The following is a 21,735-nucleotide window of genomic DNA, read 5'->3' as shown; positions in this document are numbered from 1 at the left end:
TATATAGGAATACACAGAAATGTATACAGTATTCTCAACTTGGGACCGTTACTCTATAATATAAACGAAAGGGGTTTGTTTTCTAGTCAATCTCTGTTGATCTCCTGTATCAAAGTTCTTCCCTTTATAAGTCTTGTACTACCTTTTACAAGGGGAAAAAGCTCTAGAGCGAAAACATAGAACACACTAAAATCCCTTCCTTTCTTTTTACAACTCAAGCCCCGCCCCCATTTTGTTTCTGTTACTAATTTTTTTCTGAAAAAATATCAAATTTACACTGAAAGACTAAAATTCAACTTTGCAGACGACGTTTTAAATATAATTCAGTTTGTTGATGTTGTTTTGCAGTCTTACAATTTTAGCTACATTTTAACTGTTTTGTTCAATTTAAGAGTTAATACTCAGCAAGTTTGTTTTTTACAAATAGTGTATTCCATTCTAAAAATGGAAGTAGTGGTGACCAAGAAAACAACCCTCTGAGTTTTGGCTATTTCAGGAGGAAGTAATACTTTCTCCAATTTTAATCACAATTCATAAAAAAGAAAAACCTAACTAGCTAGATCTTAAATATACAAATACATTAATAATCTAGTAAAGCAACAGAAAAAGGTAAACTAACCAGCTATTTTTGTCTGGAGAAACCCCAACAAACTGCTGGATTCCTTGGCCATTTGCATTCAGAAGTACCAAAAACTAAAATCCTTTTTACTAAGTAATTTCTTCTACACGAGACTTGTTTCCTCCATACCACCCTATCCAAATGGTCAGCATTACTCCAGAATATAATCATTTAGTTTGAGACCACTAAAAAACCCCCCAGTCCAAATTACCAATTGTGGTTATTCTGTAAAGAAATGGTCAGAAACTACAAACTGTTATCCTAGGACACAGAACCAATCGACCAAAAGGACTTCTGGAATATGCTGCCCCCAAGATTTAGAATGCACAGGCAGAAATAGCATACGCGGTCACGATGTCCCTTAAGCCACATGACCTTCCTACGAAAGCAGAGGCTTAAACTTATCAAATGAGAACTCCCCCTTTCTCTGAAGTTAAAACAAGACAGGGCAGCTGGAATTAGTGCAGCAGGGACAGATCGGCTGCTGACTAGTCAGAACGGGTCGTGGAATGCAAACTCCCTGTGCTTTCGCTGCTCCCCTTACCGTGAGAAGATCTGGGAGGGAGGAAAGGAGGAGAAACACCCCAGAATCCTGGAGGAAAAGCCCCTGGCCTCGAAGATGGGCTCTAGGGAGACAGGGAGGGGCAGCTCCGTGTGTGATGACCCTTTGTGAACATGCACTCTGTGGCAGCTTCGGCTCCACCGAGGCTTTGGGAGAGCGGACTACGGATGCCCGGCGCGGCCCAGCTGTGAAGGCCGCGCCGGCGGAGAGGCTCCATGGCACCCCCGCCGGCTTCGGAAGCCCTACCCTCTCCCACCTCCGCGGGTCACCCCAGGAACCAGCGGCTCCCGACCACGCTCGCGCGGACCACGGAGCAGCGACGCGCAAGCCGGTCTCTTTCCTCAGCGTAATCCCTCCGCAGCAAGCCGCGCACTAGTTTTAATCACGCCCCACCCCCTGGCCGCTGGCGCCACCTCCGCCACTCGGGCGCTTTCCAGCAGCTTCCAGAAACGTCGCCTCCCCAAACCCAGCCACTCACACATGGCGGGCTCAGCAGCCACCGGCCCCGCCCCTCCTCGCCGCCGCAGTCGCAACTGCGTCTGCGGCCACAGGGCGGACAGCCACGCCTCTGCGGAGCGCGACCGGAAGTGCTCACGTCTTCACCTTCCCCGCCACTCCTCCATCCTTTCAGGCCCTGGGTGCAGCAGGAAGGAGGACTCTTTTGCCGCGGACTCAAGCCGGAAGCCACCTTCCTAGTGGAGACGCGAGTGGGGGAGGAGCAGTCCGAGGGGAACGTGGGTTGAACGTTGCAACTAGGGTGGAGATCAAGCTGGAACAGGAGTTCCGATCCACCCGGTACCAAGAAGGGGAGTGCCCGCGGCAGGTAAGGGAGAAGAGGGAGGGGTTTCTTTCCGTTCTCGAAATTGGGAAAAGAGAGCTGGGATGACCTATGGGGTAGTCGGCGCGCTCAAAGGATGGGCTGGGCTGGGACGGGGTTCAAGTGGGAAAGGTTGATGATTAAGGTATAGAGTTGGACTTACAGATCCGTTTGGGCGCTGAGAGGTGAACGCTGAAGAGAAACCAGAGTTCGTTTTCGTTTTCCAAGGAGCGTGGAGATGGGCAGGGTTAACGGACCCTGCGCCTCCTTGGGCTTCTTAGTTTGGTTGTTGAAACTCACCTCCTTTGGTCCTGTTTGTCTCTGATTCAAGACAGTTGGGTTTGGTACCAGACAGGGCTGGGTGCAGAAAGCCGACCCTGTTCCTCGGCTTCCAGGTCGGTTGTGACCTCGCTTTTGACAGTTAACGTTCCGAGCCTACTCGCTCTTGGAGGGCAAGCTCAAATGGGTGGGTTTAAGGGTCCCTCTTCGAACAGCTGTTTCCCTGGGTTTCTCCATTTTGCACACAGGAGTGTGAATTAAGTTTAATTGCATACTTTTTGCGATTCCCAGGGCCAGCTTGACACGTTCATTGTGCTATCTAACTGGGTTCATGCTGGGCTAATAATTCACAGTCAGGCTTCTGGAGTATAAGTGGCCCACAGAAGTATGAAAAGGGGATGTTAGAAGAAAGATGCTGGGGGTGAAGTAGAGTTGAGGAAGATGGAACTGGAAAGCTAGGTAGGTTTCACAGTACAATGAGCTTTAGGTCATAATACTACCTTTAGGTTATATTGGGCTGTTTGGACGGAGTTTGCTGTAATCAGGCTGGAGTAAATAGAGAATTTTAAACTAAGCATTGACAGGCTCAGACTTATAGGGACATCATTTTGACAGCGATATGGAAGGGAAAGAGGTAGAGATTTGAGACCTTTCCAAAGAACTGTCCACAGAATTTGGTGACTTACTGTGCAAAGAGGGAAATAATAGGGAACAACTCAGACTTTCTAGTCTGTGTGTGTGGAAGGATGGAGACGCCCACATTTAAATGAGATATGGGAAGGAGGAGCAGATTGTTTTTGAAGGGAGGAAGAGCAGTTACTTAGGGTCAAATTAAGTTGTAAAATCCACCCCAGGGTTTTGTATGTAAGTCAAAGTGAATTGTATTTGGAAGAAAACCTGGGGAGCCCACCTCTGGTATTTTTTTAATGTCCCTCATATGGACAAATAAACCTCTGGTATTAAATGAATTTTCTTTTGGGGGATTCTATATATTCAGGATTTCAACCACCAACCTATCTAGTTTTTCCCGCTGAAATGTTGGGTGATGGAATCAGGAGAGCAGATTTGGAGGCTCTTTATATTTTATAATTGAGAGAGACAAAGAGAAAACCGTTTGATTTGAAAAAGTTTTCTAGTTTCCCTCAGGTAGATGGAAATTTTCATCAAAAACAGTTTATTCAAGGTACATAGCCTACTAGTTTCCCGTTTGAGAGTACTGCAGAATGATACAACGTATACTGCTTCTCTAGGCAGAATGAAGTATAAAATTAGCACCAAATAGTAACTTTAATTTGTCAGGTGCTAAACTTTTTACATGCTTTATCTCATTTAATTCTTAGAAGAAACTAATTTTACAAGTAAGTTTCTGGACCAAGATCCGCAGGTACAAAGCCTGAAAAGCATAAGTTTGACTCCTACATAGTTCCCTTTTGTAAGTAGATTATAAATAGAACCAGCCAAAGATAATAAGTTGTCTGTGCCTAAAAAGAAAGAAAAAAGTTAGCATCAGTAGTTCTCACCATAAGGGGTGATCTTGCCTACCAGGGGACATTTGGCAAGTCAGGAAACTTTTGGCTGTTGGATCTAGAGGGTAAAGGTCAGTGACGCTGCTAAACATAGTGCATAGAACAGCCTTCACAAACAATTATTTGGTCAAAGATATTTGTAGTGCTGCAGTTGAGAAATTTCTGTCTTATGGTTATTTCTTCAGGAATAGGAAATTAAGATTCGCTGATACTTTCTTTAAAAAGCAGTTTTATTTTTGAAATTATTCCTTGGCTTGAAAGGTTTGTGAAGTTTAGCTGAACCAGAATAGCGTAATTAGATTTTAAAGTGAATTGTGAGCCATCGATTCCCAGGAGATGGGTGTCATAGAATCATGGATTCTTGGATTTGGGAAAGACTTATGCCTAGAATTATTTTACAACATTTCTGCTAAGTGGTAATTCTCCTCTGCCCTAAAGGTCTCCTGTATTTGATTTTCCTATAATTGTAAACCCACAATTAAAATGCTCTTAATTATTTTTTGCTTACACTGAGCTCCCGTATCTCGTAATTTTTACTCTATTAAATGTAGTTCTACACCATGGGACTACACTCAAAACAAGCTTGCCACATATGTAATTTGTACTAGGACAGTGTTTATATTTTTGTTCAGATAACAAAATAAGTTAAATGTAGTGTAAATTAGATCATTTACAAATAATAATTTGTTAGCAGCTTTTAATAAGTAGTATTTTTCCCAACTGGTGAAGTATTAATGTTCTTGGTAGTTGAAAACAATAGGAATGTATGGAATATATGGTTCATTGGTTCTTTTGTTCCTGGGGCTTTTTGGACCTGGGGTTTTTCTCAGTATAATGCTGGCATATTTGTTTCAAATTGTACATAGACTTTAAAAAGTTAGGTTTTCAAATTCTGGTCAATATAGTTTGCTTTAAATAGTAGCTACCTCTACTACAAGTTTTATTTAATTTGTTCGCAAATGAGTCTGCTGTGAAAACTGGTCGTTGCCAGTCACTGCCCTCTGTTCACAAATTTACTGGGTTTATAAATATAGGTATCATTTTCACTTCAAGATTTTAATTTTAGAATATGTTTATTCTAGGACATATAGCCCTCAAAATCTACTTAATATATATGTCTTATAAAATAGCATGGTTCTTTTTTATAGTAAATAGAATTTTTATTTAATTGTCTATTGACTTTTTTTTTCCAGGGTTCATTGAAAAAATCCTTAGTGATATTGACATGTCTCAAGTGACATAAATTAGCCAATGACTCGGAATGATGGATTCTTCGAAGATTGGAAATGGTTTGCCAGTGATTGGACCAGGGACTGATATAGGGATATCTTCACTCCACATGGTGGGGTATTTGGGAAAAGTTAGTGAACTTATTTTTTGCCTGAGTGCAAAGTTTTTTTTTTCCTCTATTTTTGAGACTTAAATTGAATTTTGATGTTACCAGTTAACTTCTAAAAAATTGTCTTGCACGGAAATCTTACAGTAATGGCGAAAGATTGTTTTAATGTGTTTACCTCTCTGTGTTTTATTGATACGTGAAAGTGGAAATAAAACATAGACCTTATGATTTACTGTTCTTTGAAAATGTGGTACATAAATTCTCCCTGGTAGTTGATGTTACTTTTTTTCTTGCAAATAAAATTGATGCTATTCTTAACACTTAAAATTTAATATTTAAAACTATAACATAATTCTTTTTGGAATAATAGCTGTATTTAAAGGTTTATATGCATTTCTTTTGTTTGCCATGTTTAAAATATCTTGCCAGGATACTTGTAATTGAAAATTATAATTTTTTCTAGTTACCTTTCCATTTAACTTTTAATATTTTGATATATTCTAGGAATGTCTATATTTTAATTTGCTTTATTTCTCTTTTAGAATTATGATTCAGCTAAAGTTCCAACAGATGGGTATTGCCCTGCTTGTAGAGCGAAGGGAAAGTTAAAAGCCTTAAAGACTTACCGAATTAGTTTTCAAGAATCTATCTTTTTGTGTGAGGATCTGCAGGTAAAGTATTAATCTTATATAGTATATATAAGATTTTTCTTTATTCTTTTGCTTTTTTCTTAATTGTTTTAAAAGTTTACTCATTTTTTGTTTTTTAGACTAGATTTTTAATATGTAATCTCAGTTTCTAAGTCTGTCTGGTATACAATGTTATTTTTCCACCTACCTTTCCTCGGTTGCGTAAAGATGTTTGTTTTTATTGCCATTTGACTTGCAAGAGGAGAAAATACATTTCAAGGTTTTTTTTCTTTTTTTTAACCTTTTGGAGGTCCTTGTTAGCTATTAGCATGTAGTGGTTACTCTCTCATCTCTTTGGTTTATCTTTGCAACTGATGGGAAAAGTTATGAATCTCTAATGTACCTGGAAGAGTATTTTGGAAATTGGTTAGTCCAAAACCAGTATATATACTGTGAACTAAATAGAGCATAGAATCTTGTAAGTTCTAAAAGATCCTTTTAGAAGCTCCAAATAGCTTTTAGAATTATAGTAATTTGTACCCACTGGTACAGCTTTTATATAGCAGCTCATTAAGTTCTGTAATACTCCACATTTTATTGTATTTGACAGTTTATGAGACTGTCTCATACACGTTTAATTCTCAGAACTTTGCAAGATTTGTATTCCTATTTCATGAATAAGAAAATAAATGGATTTCACGGGGTTTAGGAACATAAGATCCTGATACAGTGGCAGAGTTGTGGTTGGAATACAGACTTCTAATTTCAGATCTGTTTATTCCAGCAAAAAATTAGCAGTTCATCAGAATTACCTGGAGTGCTTTTAATAAATTTCTGAGTATCACCCCCAGATGCTGATTCAGTAGAGTTGGCCCAGAATTCTGTGGTTTTGTAACATTTGAGGATGAGTCTGATCATCAGCCAGGTTTGGAAAATACTAGACTAAATCACATGGTTGTTAATAGATACTTATGCTGGGTATAATTTCAAGTAAAGTAATCCCAGGCCTGTCTACAAATATTAATTTCTTTATGCATATATTCAATATTTTTTTTAATGAGTGTCATTGTTTGGCACTGTTCCAGATACAATGTTAGGATACAATAATAAAACAAAAATTTCTTGCCCTTAAGGAAGTTATGTCGTAGAGTGGGAAAGACAATGAACAAGTATGTGTTTTTGTGTCAGGTGATAAAAAGTGCTGTGGAGAAAAATAAGGCAGTAGGGACTGGAATGCCAAAGTAGGGGGAGTTTGCAATTTTAAATAGGATGGTGAGGGGAACGCTTCAATGAGAAAGTGAAATTAGAGCAAAAGTCTGAAACAGGTGAAGAGCAGTGAGCTTTCTAGGCAGGGGAAGCAAGTTCCAGGAAGGCCCTGAGAGAATGGATGCTGCCTGTCATGTTTGTGCTACTGCAGTGAAACCAGCAGAGTGATAGAAGGTGGATCAGAAAAATAATGGGGAAGCTGGACCAATAAGGTCTTATAGGCCATTGTAAGCTTTCTGGCTTTTACTATGGGTGAAACCAGGAACCATAACAGAGATGTTGGCAGAGGAGTGACGTAAGTTGACTTCAGTGTTAAAGGCATTACTGTGGCTGCACTGTTGAAAATATATATATTGGGTAAGACCTGAAGCAGGGAGATTAGTTATGATATGAATTATATTTGATCCTTGTCTCTGGTTTCCGTCACAGAGCTAACACTCTTGGAATTTCCTGAGTGATAAGAGTGTCCTGTTATTCAGAATGAGCCTGTTTGCTAACACCGGGGTTCATACTAATGTGGTGACTTAGGATGGAGCCATAGATAGCCTCAGATGGGGCAAGTAGCTGGAAAGACCACATGATTGGAGAATTAACGGGTTAGAACTTTTAGCCCCACCTACAGGCCTCCAGGAAAGGAGTGGAGGGGCTGGAGATCAAGCTGTATAAAAATATCAAGATTTGGATTTAATGAGTGTCTGGGTTGCTGGAGGGGCTGGTGCCCTGTGAGAGGTGGTATGCCTAGAGGAAGTGGAAGCTTCATACCTCTTCTGTCCCATACCTTGCCCTACTCATTTCTTCATCTGTATCCTTTATAATATCCTTTAGGATAAACCAATAAACATAAGTAAGTGTTTGAGTTCTGCGAGCTATCCTTGCAAACTAGTTATGCCCAAGAAGGGGGAGTGGGAACCATTGTAGCCAGTCAGTCAGATGTACTGGTGGCCTGGATGTGAGATTGGCATCTGAAGTGGAGGGAGTCATGGGACTGAGCCCTCAACCTGTAGGATCTGACATGGTCTCTCGGTAGATAACATCCAAATGGAATTGGATTATAGGATACCCATTTGGTGTCCTCTGGAGAATTGCTTGGTGTGGGGAAAAAGCCCCCACACATCTGGTCACAAAAGTGTGCTGGGAGGATAGAATATGTGAAAATTGTCGGAATCAAAATGGAGTCACTTATGTTAAAAAAAAAAAAAAAAAAATCCTGACTGGCCAGGCACAGTGGCTGACAACTGTAATCCCAACACTTTGGGAGGCCGAGGCAGGAGGATTGCTTGATCCTAGGAATTGGAGACCAGCCCAGGCAACATAGTGTGGCCTTGTCTCTACAAAAAAAATTTTTAAATTAGCTGGGTATGGTGGTGTGCGTCTGTAGTCCCAGCTACCTGGGAGGGGGACTACAGGTGCACAGTACCATGCCCAGGAGGTCCAGGCTGCAGTGAGCTGTGATTGTGCCATTGCATTCCAGCCAGGATGACAGCGTGTGAGACCCTGTCTCTATTAAAAAAAAAAAAAAAAAAAAAAAACAAATAGAGCCAGGAAAGGCTATGAAGAGAGAGCTTTCATGCCTAAATACCAAAATATCTCAAAAGACTCTGCAAAAACCATAACCTTGCACAAAGGCCATCATGAAATACTTCTGAAATACACAGAAAATGCATCATGAAATACACAGAAAATACTTCTGCAAGGACATCTGCCCAGCAACTGCCTGGTCCATCCGTAGACGGGTGTCATCCTTGTTATTGATCCTTGTAGCCAAGGGTAATTATCTCAAAACAAGTATGTGATCCTCCTTATTTTCCTTTAAAAACCTATTGTCTTCCCTTACCTCCCTGAACACACACAGTTTACTATGGCATGTGTATTCCCATTGGAAAACTTTATTCCTGAATAAGTGTCACTTTCTTTTTTAAAAGCTTCTCTTTCTTTTTATTTAGATTGATAAGTAGAAAGGAAAAAAAGCTTTTTTGCCTTTGGACTAGTTGAAGGCAGTTGCAGTATTCTGGGGGAGAGGATGGTGGCAGAGGTGTTGAGGCATGGTTGGGGTTTATTTATACTTCGAAGGTAAAGCCAACAGGATTTGCTGAAAGATTGGGATATGGGGTTGGAAAGAGGAATCAAGGATAGTTCCAAGATTTTTGGCTTGAAAAATTAGAAGAATGGAATCGCGAATTACTGAGCTGGGAAGACTTGGAAGAGCAAGGTTTTGGGGAGAAGATCAGGACCATAAGAATAGAGAAGTCCTTGTCCTCAGGAGATAGGTTTTTGGGGCTATTAAAGTTAGATGTACTACATGGATTTTTAGTTTTGTTTTTTGTTTTTTGTTTTTTTTTGAGATGCAGTCTCGCTCTGTCACCAGGCTGGAGTGCAGTGGCACGATCTCAGCTCACCACAACCTCCGACTCCCTGGTTCAAGGGATTCTCCTGCGTCAGCCTCCTCAGTAGGTGAGATTACAGGCATGCGCCACCATGCCCAGCTAATTTTTGTATTTTTAGTAGAGATGGGGTTTCACTATGGCCAGGATGGGCTTGATCTCCTGACCTCAGGTGATCCACCCGCCTCAGCCTCCCAAAATGCTGGGGTTACAGGTGTGAGCCACCACACCCGGCCCGGATTTTTGGTTTTTGAAGCATTCTTTTTTAAGTGATAAGGCAAAAGATATATAATCAAGAATTTTAAGTATATTCTTTGGAAATGTTAAAAAGGAACATGAGTAATTTATTATTATTTTTTAATTTCTAGTCAGCAATGAGAGCCCAGTGTACTATATGAAGTAGATTGGTTTACACCAGGAGTGAGCAGACATTTTGTATGATGCACAAGTAAGGAATGATTTTTATGTTTTTTAAATGGTTAGGAAAATATCAAAAGAAAAAATGCCAGAAAAAATCAAAAGAAGGGCCAGGTACAGTGGCTCACACCTGTAATCCCAGCACTTTGGGAGGCCAAGTTGGGTGGATTCTCTTGAGGTCAGGAGTTCAAGACCAGCCTGGCCAACATGGTGAAACCCTGTCTCTACTAAAAATACAAAGTAGCCAGGTATGGTGGCACCTGTAATCCCAGCTACTTGGGAGGCTGAGGCAGGAGAGTCACTTGAAGCCAGAGGCAGAGGTTGCAGTGAGTCAAGATTTGAGCCGCTGCACTCTAGCCTGGGGGACAGAGGAGACTCTGTCTCAAAAAATAAATCAATCAATCAAAAGAAGAATACCCTTTCATAATACATGAAAATTAAATGAAATTCAAATTTCAGTGTTCATAAATAAAGTTTTACCGGAACATAGACATGCTCAATCATTTATATATTGTTCATGGCTTCTTTTGCGTACAGCAACAGAGTTGGGTAGTTGTGACAGACTATGTAGCTCATAAAATCTAAATATTTATTATCTAGCCCTTTATCCATAAACTTTGCTGATCCCTGTATAAGTCCTCTGAATCAAATTATTTCCAAAGAGTTCTGTTATAAAATTTGGAGTTTACTCTGCTGTAAATTGCAAAGAACCATTTGGAAAACCCCTTTTAGTCAGGTATTTACATTAAAATGTTCCTTGATTTGTAAAAAACACTAATATCCAAGACTGGTCCAAAATTATACCAAATTGAAACTCTCAAGTGTTTTTAAACAGTAGGAAGTTTTAACTTTTTTTTTTTTTTCGTGGAGTAGTCTATCATTCAGCGTTTACTTTGGGACATTTAATTAGTCTTTTTTAAAAACCCATGGAATTTATAATAAAAATTTTAAATCATTAATGTTAAGTAATCAAAGAAAACTTTTTTGTTTTCTCCATTTGTAGAATGAATACATTATTATTATAATTTGTCTTTGGCCATACCTTGTTGATAATTACTTATACAAGTATAAGAAGACATGGTATGTTTTCCTTTTTCCTATTTCACGAGAATAAGTACAGGAATTTACTTAAGCTGCTCCAAAACTCAGTGAAAGAGACAGGATTAGGTTTTTTTCAGCACTGGATTTTAAATGATACTAGATGATTGTGCTGGGCTAAAATACTAATGCTTTGTGTATATTTTTATGACTTTTTTGAAAGCTTAAAAGCTTTATTCTAGTTATAAAAATGATAGATGTTCACTGTAAATAGAAACAAGTCAGGTATAAAGAGATACAAATATTTAGAACATATGGAAAGAGGCAACAAAATTTTATAAAAACAAAAAAGATAAAAATCTGAAGTCATTTATAAGGGAAAAATCAGGGCAAGGACAAATTATATTACAGATTGGCCTATGGTGAGAGCACAGATTATATAAAGAAAAGTCAGTGAAGACACTTGCAAAGAGTGCGGATGGAAATCACTAAGTTTTGCAGTCCTGGGGCCTCTTATGGTTTATTACTGTTTTGTTCTTTTTTTTTTTTTAATATGCATTCCTTTGGAACCAAAGGTTTATTACATTTTGAATAAAGTAGAGGTGTAAGTAGGATGCATATACCATGATCTTGACTACTTGAGATTCACAAAGGGTTTTCGTCTCAGGATTTTTTTTTCCTCTTAAAAAAATTTGTTTTAATTTTTAAATAGTAAAAAAATTCATCATCTTAACCATTTTTAAGTATAGAGTTCAGGAGTATTAGGTATATTCACTTGTGCAGCAGATCTCTAGAACTTTTTTCATCTTGCAAAACTGAAACTCTGTACCCATTAAACAACCACTTCCCATTTTCCTCTCCCCCAGCTTCTGGCAACCATTCTAGTTTCTGTTTCTTTGTTTTCTTTTTTTTCTTTTGAGATGGAGTCTCGCTCTGTCGCCGAGGCTGGAGTGCAGTGGCGTGATCTTGGCTCACTGCAACTTCTGCCTGCGGGTTCAAGCAGTTCTCCTCCCTCAGCCTCCCGAGTAGCTGGGACTACAGGGGTGCACCACCATGCCTGGCTAATTTTTTTGTGTGTGTGTGTTTTTAGTAGAGACAGGGTTTCACCATGTTGGCCAGGCTGGTCTCGAACTCCTGACCTCAGGTGTTCTGCCTGCCTCAGCCTCCCAAAGTGCTGGGATTACAGGCTTGAGCCACTGTACCCGGCTTCTAGTTTATGTTTCTATGAATCTGACTCAGTACCTCATATAAACGGAATCATACAGTATTTGCGTTTTTTGTGACTGGCTTATTTCACTTGGCATAATGTCCTCAAGATTCATCCATGTTGTAGCATGTGATAGGAGTTCCTTACTTTTTTTTTTTTTCAGTCTTAATCTCCAGTTTATTTCTGTTTATTTATTTTATTATACTTTAAGTTCTAGGATACATGTGCAGAACGTGCAGGCTTGTTACATAGGTATACACGTGCCATGGTGGTTTGCTGCACTTATCAGCCTGTCATCTGCATTAGGTATTTCTCCTAATGCTATCCCTCCCCTAGCCCCCTACCCGCTGACAGGCCCCGGTGTGTGATGTTCCCCTCTCTGTGTCCATGTGTTCTCATTGTTCAGCTTCCACTTATGAGTGAGAACATGGCGGTGTTTGGTTTTCTGTTCCTGTGTTAGTTTGCTGAGAATGATGGTTTCCAGCTTCATCCATGTCCCTGCAAAGGACATGAGGAGTTTCTTACTTTTAAGGTTGAGTAATATTCCACCGTATGTGTATGCCACATTTTCTTAATCCATTCACCTATCTGCAGATGTTTGAGTTGCTTTCACTTTTTGGGAATTGTGAATAATGCTGCAGTGAATGTGGGTGCGCAGGTATCTCTTCAAGGTTCTGCTTTTGAGTTTTTTTTGGATACATACCTTTTTATGACGCTTTGAATACGTATATGCTATTTTTAAAGGGTTCTCAGTTTTCTGACATATGGTAGGACTTAGGAAGTAATCTCAAAGCATAATGTTGACAGGTTGTTGTTAGTTGATGGTGACTGCAGCTAGTTGGAAAGTCAGAAGAATCTAGAACTTGTCCATTTATACTAAAGAATTTCATAGTAAGTGCAGTATTATGAGTGTCATGTTCAATTGGTAGAAGAGGCTGTCTGAGGGGATTTAGTGCATTTCAGTTATCTGTTGGTGTGAAACGAATCACCTTGAAACTTAGTCGCTCAAAAATTTTAATGGTGGCCCACATCTGGAACTCCAGCACTTTGGGAGGCCGAGGCAGGCAGATTGCTTGAACCCAGGACTTTGAGAGCAGCCTGGGCAATGTGGTGAAACCTTGTCTCTACAGAAGACCATGGCAGGTGCCTTTAGTACCAGCTACTTGGGAGGCTAAGGTTGTAGGATCTCTTGATCCCAGGAGGCAGAGGAGGTTGCAGTGAGCTGGGATCGTGCCACTATACTCCAGCCTGGATAACAGAGCCAGACCCTGTCTCAAAAAAAAATTTTAATGGCTTCATTTATTATTTCACATGATTACGTGAGTTGACTAGGGAATTCTTACACATCACACCATCTCAGCTGGGACAACTGAAATGTCCACATGGCTGGCAGTTGGTACTAGCTGCTAGCTGGCAGTTGAGTTCAAATAGTCAGGCAGGGGTCTCAGTTATTTTCCATGAGGTTCTCTCCATGAGGCCAGCTGGGCTCTTCACAGCATGATAGCTGGGACTAAGAAGGAGTGTTCCAGAAGAAGGGCTTGTCCTCTTGAGCCAGTGCTTATCAGGCCTCTATGTATATCATGTGTGCTAATGTTCCATCAAAGCTAGTCACAGGGCCAAGCCAACTCTGTACAGTGCAGGGACTGGCTGCAGGAGGGCATGAATTACCAGGAGGTGTAGTTCTCTAGTTCATAGGAGGGCCATCAAGATAGTAGTCTACCATACTTGTGTAAAAGAAGGCATTAATTAACTATTATTATTATTATTATTTTAGAGACAGGGTCTTGCTCTATTGCCCAGGCTGGAGCAATAGAGTGGGGCAATCATAGCTCATTGCAGCCTCCAACTCCTGGGCTTAAGCAGTCCTCCCACCTCAGCCTCCCAAGTAGCTGAGAATACAGGAGGGTACTGCCATGCCCACCTGAAAAAGAAGGCGTATTTCAAAAGCAGACGTTTAGTGTAGAGGGTTCTTGAATTTGTTATTTAAAATATTCTGGTAGTTTTTAAACTTAGGAAAGATCCACCGATTCTTTTAGTGATATGTTTACATTGTTATTTGGTGTAAATTGTGTTAATGCACAGTAAGATTTGATGAAGTCATTAAAATTCAGCCAGTTAGACTCTAAACCCAATAAAGATGTAAGACAGCAGTGCTATGAGATGCATATTCAGTTTCAAAATATAGGAAACACAGAAATTACTCCATGCACTTTTAATTTGAAAATACTTTTAAAATGTGTAGTATAATGTAGTGTCTGTCCCAAAAGAGTAACATTCATTATAGAGTGTTTCTTTACATTGTTGAAAATTTTAAATTCACTTAACATTAGATTTTTATTAAAGCAAAAATGTTTTCCTTATTAGCTTACCATTTTGTAACTCAGATTAAACCCTTGATTGTTCATATTAACCTGAAGAAAATTATTCTTTTGGAGGCCAAATTTTTGATTAAGTAGTTGTTTGTCTCTAATTTTTTCAAATTTATGTGTATAAATATAACCTGTCATCAAATCAATGCTAACATTCTATACATGTTTTTCATGATATTAAAACTATAAAACATGAAGTTATTTGAATTTGTGTAGTTTTTATCATTTTATTTTTACTTTCCAGTGCATCTATCCTTTGGGCTCTAAATCACTTAATAACCTAATTTCTCCTGATTTGGAAGAATGTCACACTCCACGTAAGCCTCAGAAAAGGAAGAGCTTGGAAAGCAGCTGTAAGGATTCACTTCTTTTAGCAAATTCCAAAAAGACTAGAAATTATATTGCAATTGATGGTGAAAAAGTTTTGAGCAGCAAACATAATGGAGAAGTATATGATGAAACCTCATCAAACTTACCTGATAGTAGTGGTCAGCAGAATCCAATTAGGACAGCTGATTCCTTGGAGCGGAAAGAGATTTTGGAAGCTAATACTGTTGACATGGCTACTACTAAAGGTCCTGCTACAGTTGATGTCTCTGGAACTGGCAGACCTTCCCCTCAAAATGAAGGATGTACATCTAAACTGGAGATGCCACTGGAGACCAAATGTACATCATTTCCCCAGACTTTATGTGTCCAGTGGAAAAATGCTTATGCTCTCTGTTGGTTAGACTGTATCCTGTCCGCTTTGGTGCACTCCGAAGAGTTAAAGAACACCGTGACTGGACTGTGCTCGAAGGAGGAATCTATATTCTGGCGGTTGCTTACAAAATATAATCAAGCAAATACACTTCTATATACCAATCAATTGAGTGGTGTTAAAGGTTGGTACTAATATTTTATTTTTATTTACTTATTTATTTATTTGGAGACAAGGTCTCACTCTGTCACCCAGGCTGGAGTGCAGTGGTGTGATCACGTCTCCTTGCAGCCTTGACTTCCCCGGCTCAAGTGAGCCTCCCACCTCAGTCTCCCAGGTAGCTGGAACTACAGTTATGCACCACCATACCCAGCTAAGATAGTGAGATGGGGGCCTCACTATCTTGCCCAGGCTGGACTCGATTTTCTGAGCACAAGCACCCTTCCCGCCTCAGCCTCCCAAAGTGCTGGGATTACAGGCATGAGCCACCATTCCAGCCTACTTGTCTTTAATTCTTAAAAATATTAATGTTGAGTTTTGTGGGAAAGATGTCATCCATTGCTTCTGTTTTCTGGAGGCCTGGGAGCAAGGAGCCCAGGAACAGTATCACGAAGCTTGAGATACCATTTACATTATCTTTACTGCCCAAAAGGCAGTCTTTTTTTTTTTTTTTTTTTTATACTTTAAGTTCTAGGGTACATGTGCAGAATGTGCAGTTTTGTTACATAGGTATACATGTGCCATGGTGGTTTGTTGCACCCATCAACCTGTCACCTATATTAGGTATTTCTCCTAATGCTATCCCTCCCCAACCCCTCCATTCCCCAGCAGGCCCCAGTGTGTGATGTTCCCCTCCCTGTGTCCATGTGTTCTCATTGTTCAGCTTTCACTTTTGAGGGAGAATATGTGGTGTTTGGTTTTTTGTTCTTGTGTTAGTTTGCTGAGAATGATGGTTTCCAGCTTCATCCATGTCCCTGCAAAGGACATGAACTCATCCTTTTTTATGGCTGCATAGTATTCTATGGTGTATATGTGCCACATTTTCTTTATCCATTCTATCATTAATAGGCATTTGGGTTGGTTCCAAGTCTTTGCTATTGTGATTTTTTTTTTTTTTTTTTTTTTGAGACGGAGTCTCACTCTTTTGCCCAGGCTGGAGTGCAATGGCGTGATCTCAGCTCACTGCAACCTCTGCCTCCCAGGTTCAAGCAATTCTGCCTCAGCCTCCCAGGTAGCTGGGACTATAGGCGCCCGCCACCAGGCCCGGCTAATTTTTGTATTTTTAGTAGAGACAGGGTTTCACCATGTTGGTCAGGCTGGTCTTGAACTCCTGACCTCATGATCTGCCTGCCTTGGCCTCCCAAAGTGCTGAAATTACAGGAGTGAGCCACCACACCTGGCCTAGGCAGTCTTTTTGAAAACTGTAAGACTGTGCCTGTGTCTTACTTAGCCTGTCATGATAATAGTGGTTAGTTTTAAGTGTTTAAACTACTGAAAAGCAGAATGAAGAAGTGAGTAAAAATCACCCGTAATCACACAACCTCCTAAGATCTCTTGTCACAATAAGGGATATGTTTATCATTTTATTCTCTGTAAAATAGGATACTTATGAACCCACCTCCCAACATAGGAAGAGTTAAAACATTCCCAATAACTTAGATTTACCTATGTGTTTCCTCCCATCCCATTCTCCACCTCCCCCTATAAGTAATCATTATCTGAAATGTGTTTTATCATTCCATCTTTTTTAGTTTTTCTTACATGTGTATATCTAAACAGTATACAGCAGTCTCCCCTTATCACAGTTGTACTTTTCTTGGTTTCGTTTAACCCGAGGTCTGAAAGTAGATGAGTATAGTACAGGAATATATTTTGAGGGAGTGAGAAAGGGACCACATTCACATAACTTTCATTATAGCATATTGTTATAATTGTTCTATTTTATTATTAGTTGTTAATCTTACTATGCCTAATTATAAAACTTGATCATAGGTATGTAGTTATAGGAAAAAGCATAACATGTAAAATGTTTAGTTACTATCCGAGGTTTTAGGCATCCACTGGAGTCTTGGAAGGTATCCCTTTCAGATAATGGGGGATGGATGGTACTGAACCCTGTATATACAATGTTTTTCTGTATACATACATAATTATGATCAAGTTTAACTAAGAGTAAATTAAATGTGGGCCAGGTACAGTGGCTGACACCTGTAATCCCAGCACTTTAGGAAGCTGAAGCGGGCAGATCTCCTGAGGTCAAGAGTTCAAGACCAGCCTGGCCAACATGGTGAAACCCCATCTCTACTAAAAAATACAAAAGTTGGCTGGGTATGGTGGCACACGCCTGTAGTCCCAGCTACTCTGGGAGTTTGAGGCAGGAGAATTGCTTGAACCCAGGAGGCGGAAGTTGAACAATCACTTGAGCCTGGTGTCACGCCACTGCACTCCAGCCTGCCTGGGTGATAGAATGAGACTGTCTCAAAAAAAAAAAAAAAAAAAAAAGTAAATGTGGCTCAACATGTTGCTGTCAATTGGAACATTTGTTTCTGATCGTGTCTTCCACCCACAAATTGAATACTTTTTCCATCTTAACACTTAACAGGCACTGTGGCCATAACTTGAGCAGTTGAGATGCAACAGCAAAATTAGCACAAATTTCTTTTTCCTTCTTCATGGTTTCATGGATGAGAGATTTGTTCTTAAATCTCAGCAACCTTAGCATATAATTTTTTTCTTTAAGTTGAGAACTTTGACCTTTTCACTTAAAGAAGCATTTTACAGCTTCTCTTTGGCATATCTGAATTGCCAGCATCGCTGTGCTTGTGCTTTGGGGCCATTATTAAGTCTAAGTCAAATAAAGGTTTCTTGAACACAAGCATTGCAATACCATGGCAATAGATCGCATCACCAAGATGGCTACTAAGTGAACCACAGGCAGGGAGTGTAGACAGCATGGATACACTGGACGAAGGGAAGATTCACGTTGCCAGTGGAACACAGCAGGACAGCAAGAGAGTTCGTGATGCTACTCAGAATGGCATGAAATTTAAAGCTTATAAATTGTTTCTGGGATTTTCCATTTAATATTTTGAGAGCATGGTTGAGTTCAGGTAACTGAAACCATAGGAAACAAAACCACGGATGAAGAGGGACCACTTTGTATTGCCTAATTTAGTTTGTTTTGATCTTCTGGGACCTTTTTTTCTTGTTGTAGAAATTTATGGGGCTGCTTGTAGTTGTGGCTCATTGATTTTTCATTGCTATATAATACTTCCATTTTGTAAATATAACGGGATATTCATCTACTTGTCAGTGGACAGTGGGGTTTTTTTTTTTCCATTATAAATGCTGCTGCTGTGACCATCTGGGGGGCAGGTCTCCTGGGGCACAGTATAAGAGTTTCCCTGCTGTATACCAAAGTAATGGAAAATTATAGACTCGTGTCCAAATTTACAAGATAATAACAATTGTTTTCCAAAGTGGTTGTACCAATCAATTCTCCCATTAACAGTGTATATAAGAGCTCTCCTGATCCATATATTCTCCTTGGTTTATGTTCACACTTTTGAGATTTTTGCTGTGAGTGGTATAAAATGGTCTGTGATCTTGATTTGCCATTTCCACATTTTGAAGAGGTTGTCGGCTCCATGTGCTTATATTGCCCATATTTGTTCCCGCTTCTGTAAAATGCCTTTTGTATCTTATCCCTATTTGTTCTGTTGATTGTCACGTTTTAATTGATTTGTATGAGTTTGTTCCTTGTATCATTGTTGCTAGAGTTACATCAGATGTGTTGCTGAATCTGCTCCCAATTTGCAGCTTGTGTTTTTACTTTTAAAAAGCTATCTTGATTTATAGGGAAGTCTTTATCTTTTCATTTGGAGCTAGTAATGTTTGTGGCTTTTTTAAGAAATTATTACTATTCCCAAGGTCAGAAAATCATTCACCTATATTTTCACTGAAAAGTTATGAAGTTTTGCTTTTGACATTGAAATTCTTCATTCAGTTGGAATTCATACTGATGTGTGGTATGAGGTAAGGATCCATTTTTTTTTCCATTTGCATAGCTAGTTTTCGTAGCTCCACTTTATTTTCTCACTTGATCTGCCATGCCACATCTAGCATGTATCAACATTTCATGTATGTGTGCAGCTGTTCCTTAACTCTCAATTTTATTCTCTTGGTTACTTTGTCTAACCCAGCACTCATACTTTTTAAATTATTACGGCTACCTTGTAGGGCAAGAATCCTCACTTTTATTCAACTTCTTTTGAAGTGTCTTGATACATATTTTTTCTGATCTTACTTGGCCGTATGTATTTTGGGGACAGATGTGACATCATACCAAGCTTTCTTTGCTTGACATTGTAGATATTTTTTTATTCATTAATGTGCTAAAAATTTTGAGTTTGGTCATACAGTCTTTTATATGGATCTTATACATTGTTTCCCTGTTGTTAACCATTCAGGCTGTTACTAGTTTTTGCTGTTGTGAATTAACACCAGGACAAATATCCATATATCTTTTGAATTCATTACTGACTAGTTTCCTAGGAGAGATATTAAAATATGAATATTAAAGATCTTGCTGAATACAGTTTTCCAGAATGGTTGTACCAATATATAATTCCATTTTCATTATGTAGAAAAAAATACCTCAGTGTTTTCTAACCACCTTTGGTTAGAACATTCAAGACGTTATGGTTTTGTTACGTAACAAATATTTTGCTTCAATGTAGGTTTTCTTTGAGACTGAACTTTTTTGTGTGTGTCAGTCATTTACAGTTTTTTGCAATTTTTAAAGTTCAGTTTCTCACAAGCATTTTGCCTTTGACTTTTCTTCTATTTCTGCTTTCTCTAATTACAGAAACCCCAGTGTTAAGTAGGTGACAGTTCAGTTGTTTGTTGTAGAAGAGCAGCAGTTCAATATTGGAATTAACTCTAATTTTATGTTTTTATCTGTTACTAATTTTTTACAGAATAATTTTAGTTTTTATAATCTGGTTAATTATATGTTTGAGCTGCATTACTTTGCAATGTAAGTTTTTTTATTTGGCATGGTCAAATAACAAAAATTCTGGTTAATGCTTATTTCATATTACAGGAGAATCCAGATATTTTCATTAGGGAAACATATAAGCAGAGTGTGATCAGGCTGTATGAATTATTTATAAGAGATGTGAGTGAAAAGATCTATTTGTAGCTTAAGAGTAAGTAGAGTCAGATGCATGTGGAGTCTTCAAAATAATTTTCTTATTAATCTTGGATAGTTTCTTGTCACAGTAATTCCATTTTTAAGATAATAAATATTACCATAAAGAAGTGATCAAAAACATAGATATGTGCCCAAAGGTCTTTATCACAATAGTATTTATAATAGTGAAAAAAGAAACAACTAAAACATCTGGCAATAGGAGAATGATTAATAAAGTGATGTTTCAGCTGAATATAGTGGCATGGGGCTGTAAGCCCAGCTACTCAGGAGGTTGAGGCGGCAAGATGGCTTGAGCCCAGGAGTTCATGACCAGCCCAGGCAACATAGCAAGACCCTGTCTCCAAACACAAGCAAGACCCTGTCTCCAAACACACACACACACACACACACACACACGTGCTGTGTTTCGGTCACTGTATAATAACTAGCCAGTTTTATTGTTGTTTTGTTTTTGTTTTTGTTTTTTTGAGAGAGCATCTCACTTGGCCAGGCTGGAGCACAGTAGTACGATCACAGCTCACTGCAGCTTGTAGAACCCTAACCCTCCTGGGCTCAAACGATCCTCCCACCTCAGCCTCCTGAGTAGCTGGGACTACGGGTGTGTACCACCATACCCAGCTTTTTTTCTAAGAGATAGGGGTTTCACTATGTTGCCCAGGCTGGTCAGTTTTGAATGAAGCAAATTTGTGTAGACAAAGCAGGATGTGGAACCGAATAAACACTATGTTGCCACTGAAGACCCCTTCAGACCCCTCAAAAATGACATAGAAGGGAAATATACGAGATATTAGTTCAGGAAATAATTGTAACTTTATTAAGATTCCTTATAAATTTATCTGTTCCTGTGACCTGGCGAAGTTCAATAAAAGTTACACAGAGTGGAATAAATGATTAGACATCATTTGTAGTATAAGTAATTGCACATAAGGACTTCTTTAGCTGTTTTAGAGATAGACATAGTATCTGAAAGATTAGTTATTTTACTAGACCTGTGATTATTTGGGTGAGAAAGGCTTTCACTGAGATTTTACCCATTCAGTAAGTAATGATATTGTGCTGATAATATATATTAAGGGAATATATGGTATACCACAGAGAAAGAATTAAGGAAATTTTGTGTTTTGCTTTTTGTCTCTGTTTGCAAAACTTACTGACTCAGCTTTCATTCTTGGGAATGTCTCAGTTTTCTGTGGGAAGATATACATTGATGAGGAATTGATAATGTTCTCTGTATTTTCTTAGCTGGAGATTGTAAAAAACTTACCTCAGAAATATTTGCAGAGATAGAGACCTGTCTGAATGAAGTTAGAGATGAAATTTTTATTAGCCTTCAGCCCCAGCTTAGATGCACATTAGGTAAGTAATTGGTAA

At 39.1% G+C, this 21,735-nt stretch overlaps 2 protein-coding genes across 11 annotated transcripts in view; one reads left to right on the top strand and one right to left on the bottom strand.

Annotated features, from left to right (window-relative positions):
* Positions 1–2,425, bottom strand: part of HMGB1 (high mobility group box 1) — a 159,805-nt gene extending 157,380 nt beyond the window's left edge. Inside the window, exon 1 of one of the 3 annotated variants that reach the window (XM_058437714.1) lies at positions 2,299–2,425. The gene's annotated coding sequence lies outside the window, so the exon portion shown is untranslated. The other 2 variants (XM_058437715.1, XM_058437716.1) reach the window with 2 other exon arrangements.
* Positions 1,814–21,735, top strand: part of USPL1 (ubiquitin specific peptidase like 1) — a 42,263-nt gene continuing 22,341 nt past the window's right edge. Inside the window, exons 1-6 of one of the 8 annotated variants that reach the window (XM_058437708.1) lie at positions 1,814–2,004; positions 2,569–2,736; positions 4,997–5,163; positions 5,685–5,813; positions 14,694–15,333; positions 21,607–21,720. In XM_058437708.1, coding sequence (XP_058293691.1) covers positions 5,065–5,163; positions 5,685–5,813; positions 14,694–15,333; positions 21,607–21,720 — 982 coding nt within the window. In that variant the 5' untranslated portion in view covers positions 1,814–2,004; positions 2,569–2,736; positions 4,997–5,064. Of the gene's footprint in view, positions 2,005–2,371; positions 2,394–2,434; positions 2,465–2,568; positions 2,737–3,545; positions 3,875–4,996; positions 5,164–5,684; positions 5,814–9,847; positions 9,867–14,693; positions 15,334–21,606; positions 21,721–21,735 lie in introns of those variants that run through there. The other 7 variants (XM_058437709.1, XM_032150536.2, XM_058437712.1 and 4 more) reach the window with 7 other exon arrangements.

Source organism: Hylobates moloch, unplaced genomic scaffold, assembly GCF_009828535.3.
Source record: "Hylobates moloch isolate HMO894 unplaced genomic scaffold, HMol_V3 SCAFFOLD_4, whole genome shotgun sequence".
Taxonomy (NCBI): domain Eukaryota; kingdom Metazoa; phylum Chordata; class Mammalia; order Primates; family Hylobatidae; genus Hylobates; species Hylobates moloch.
This window is presented reverse-complemented; position numbering and strand designations above follow the sequence as displayed.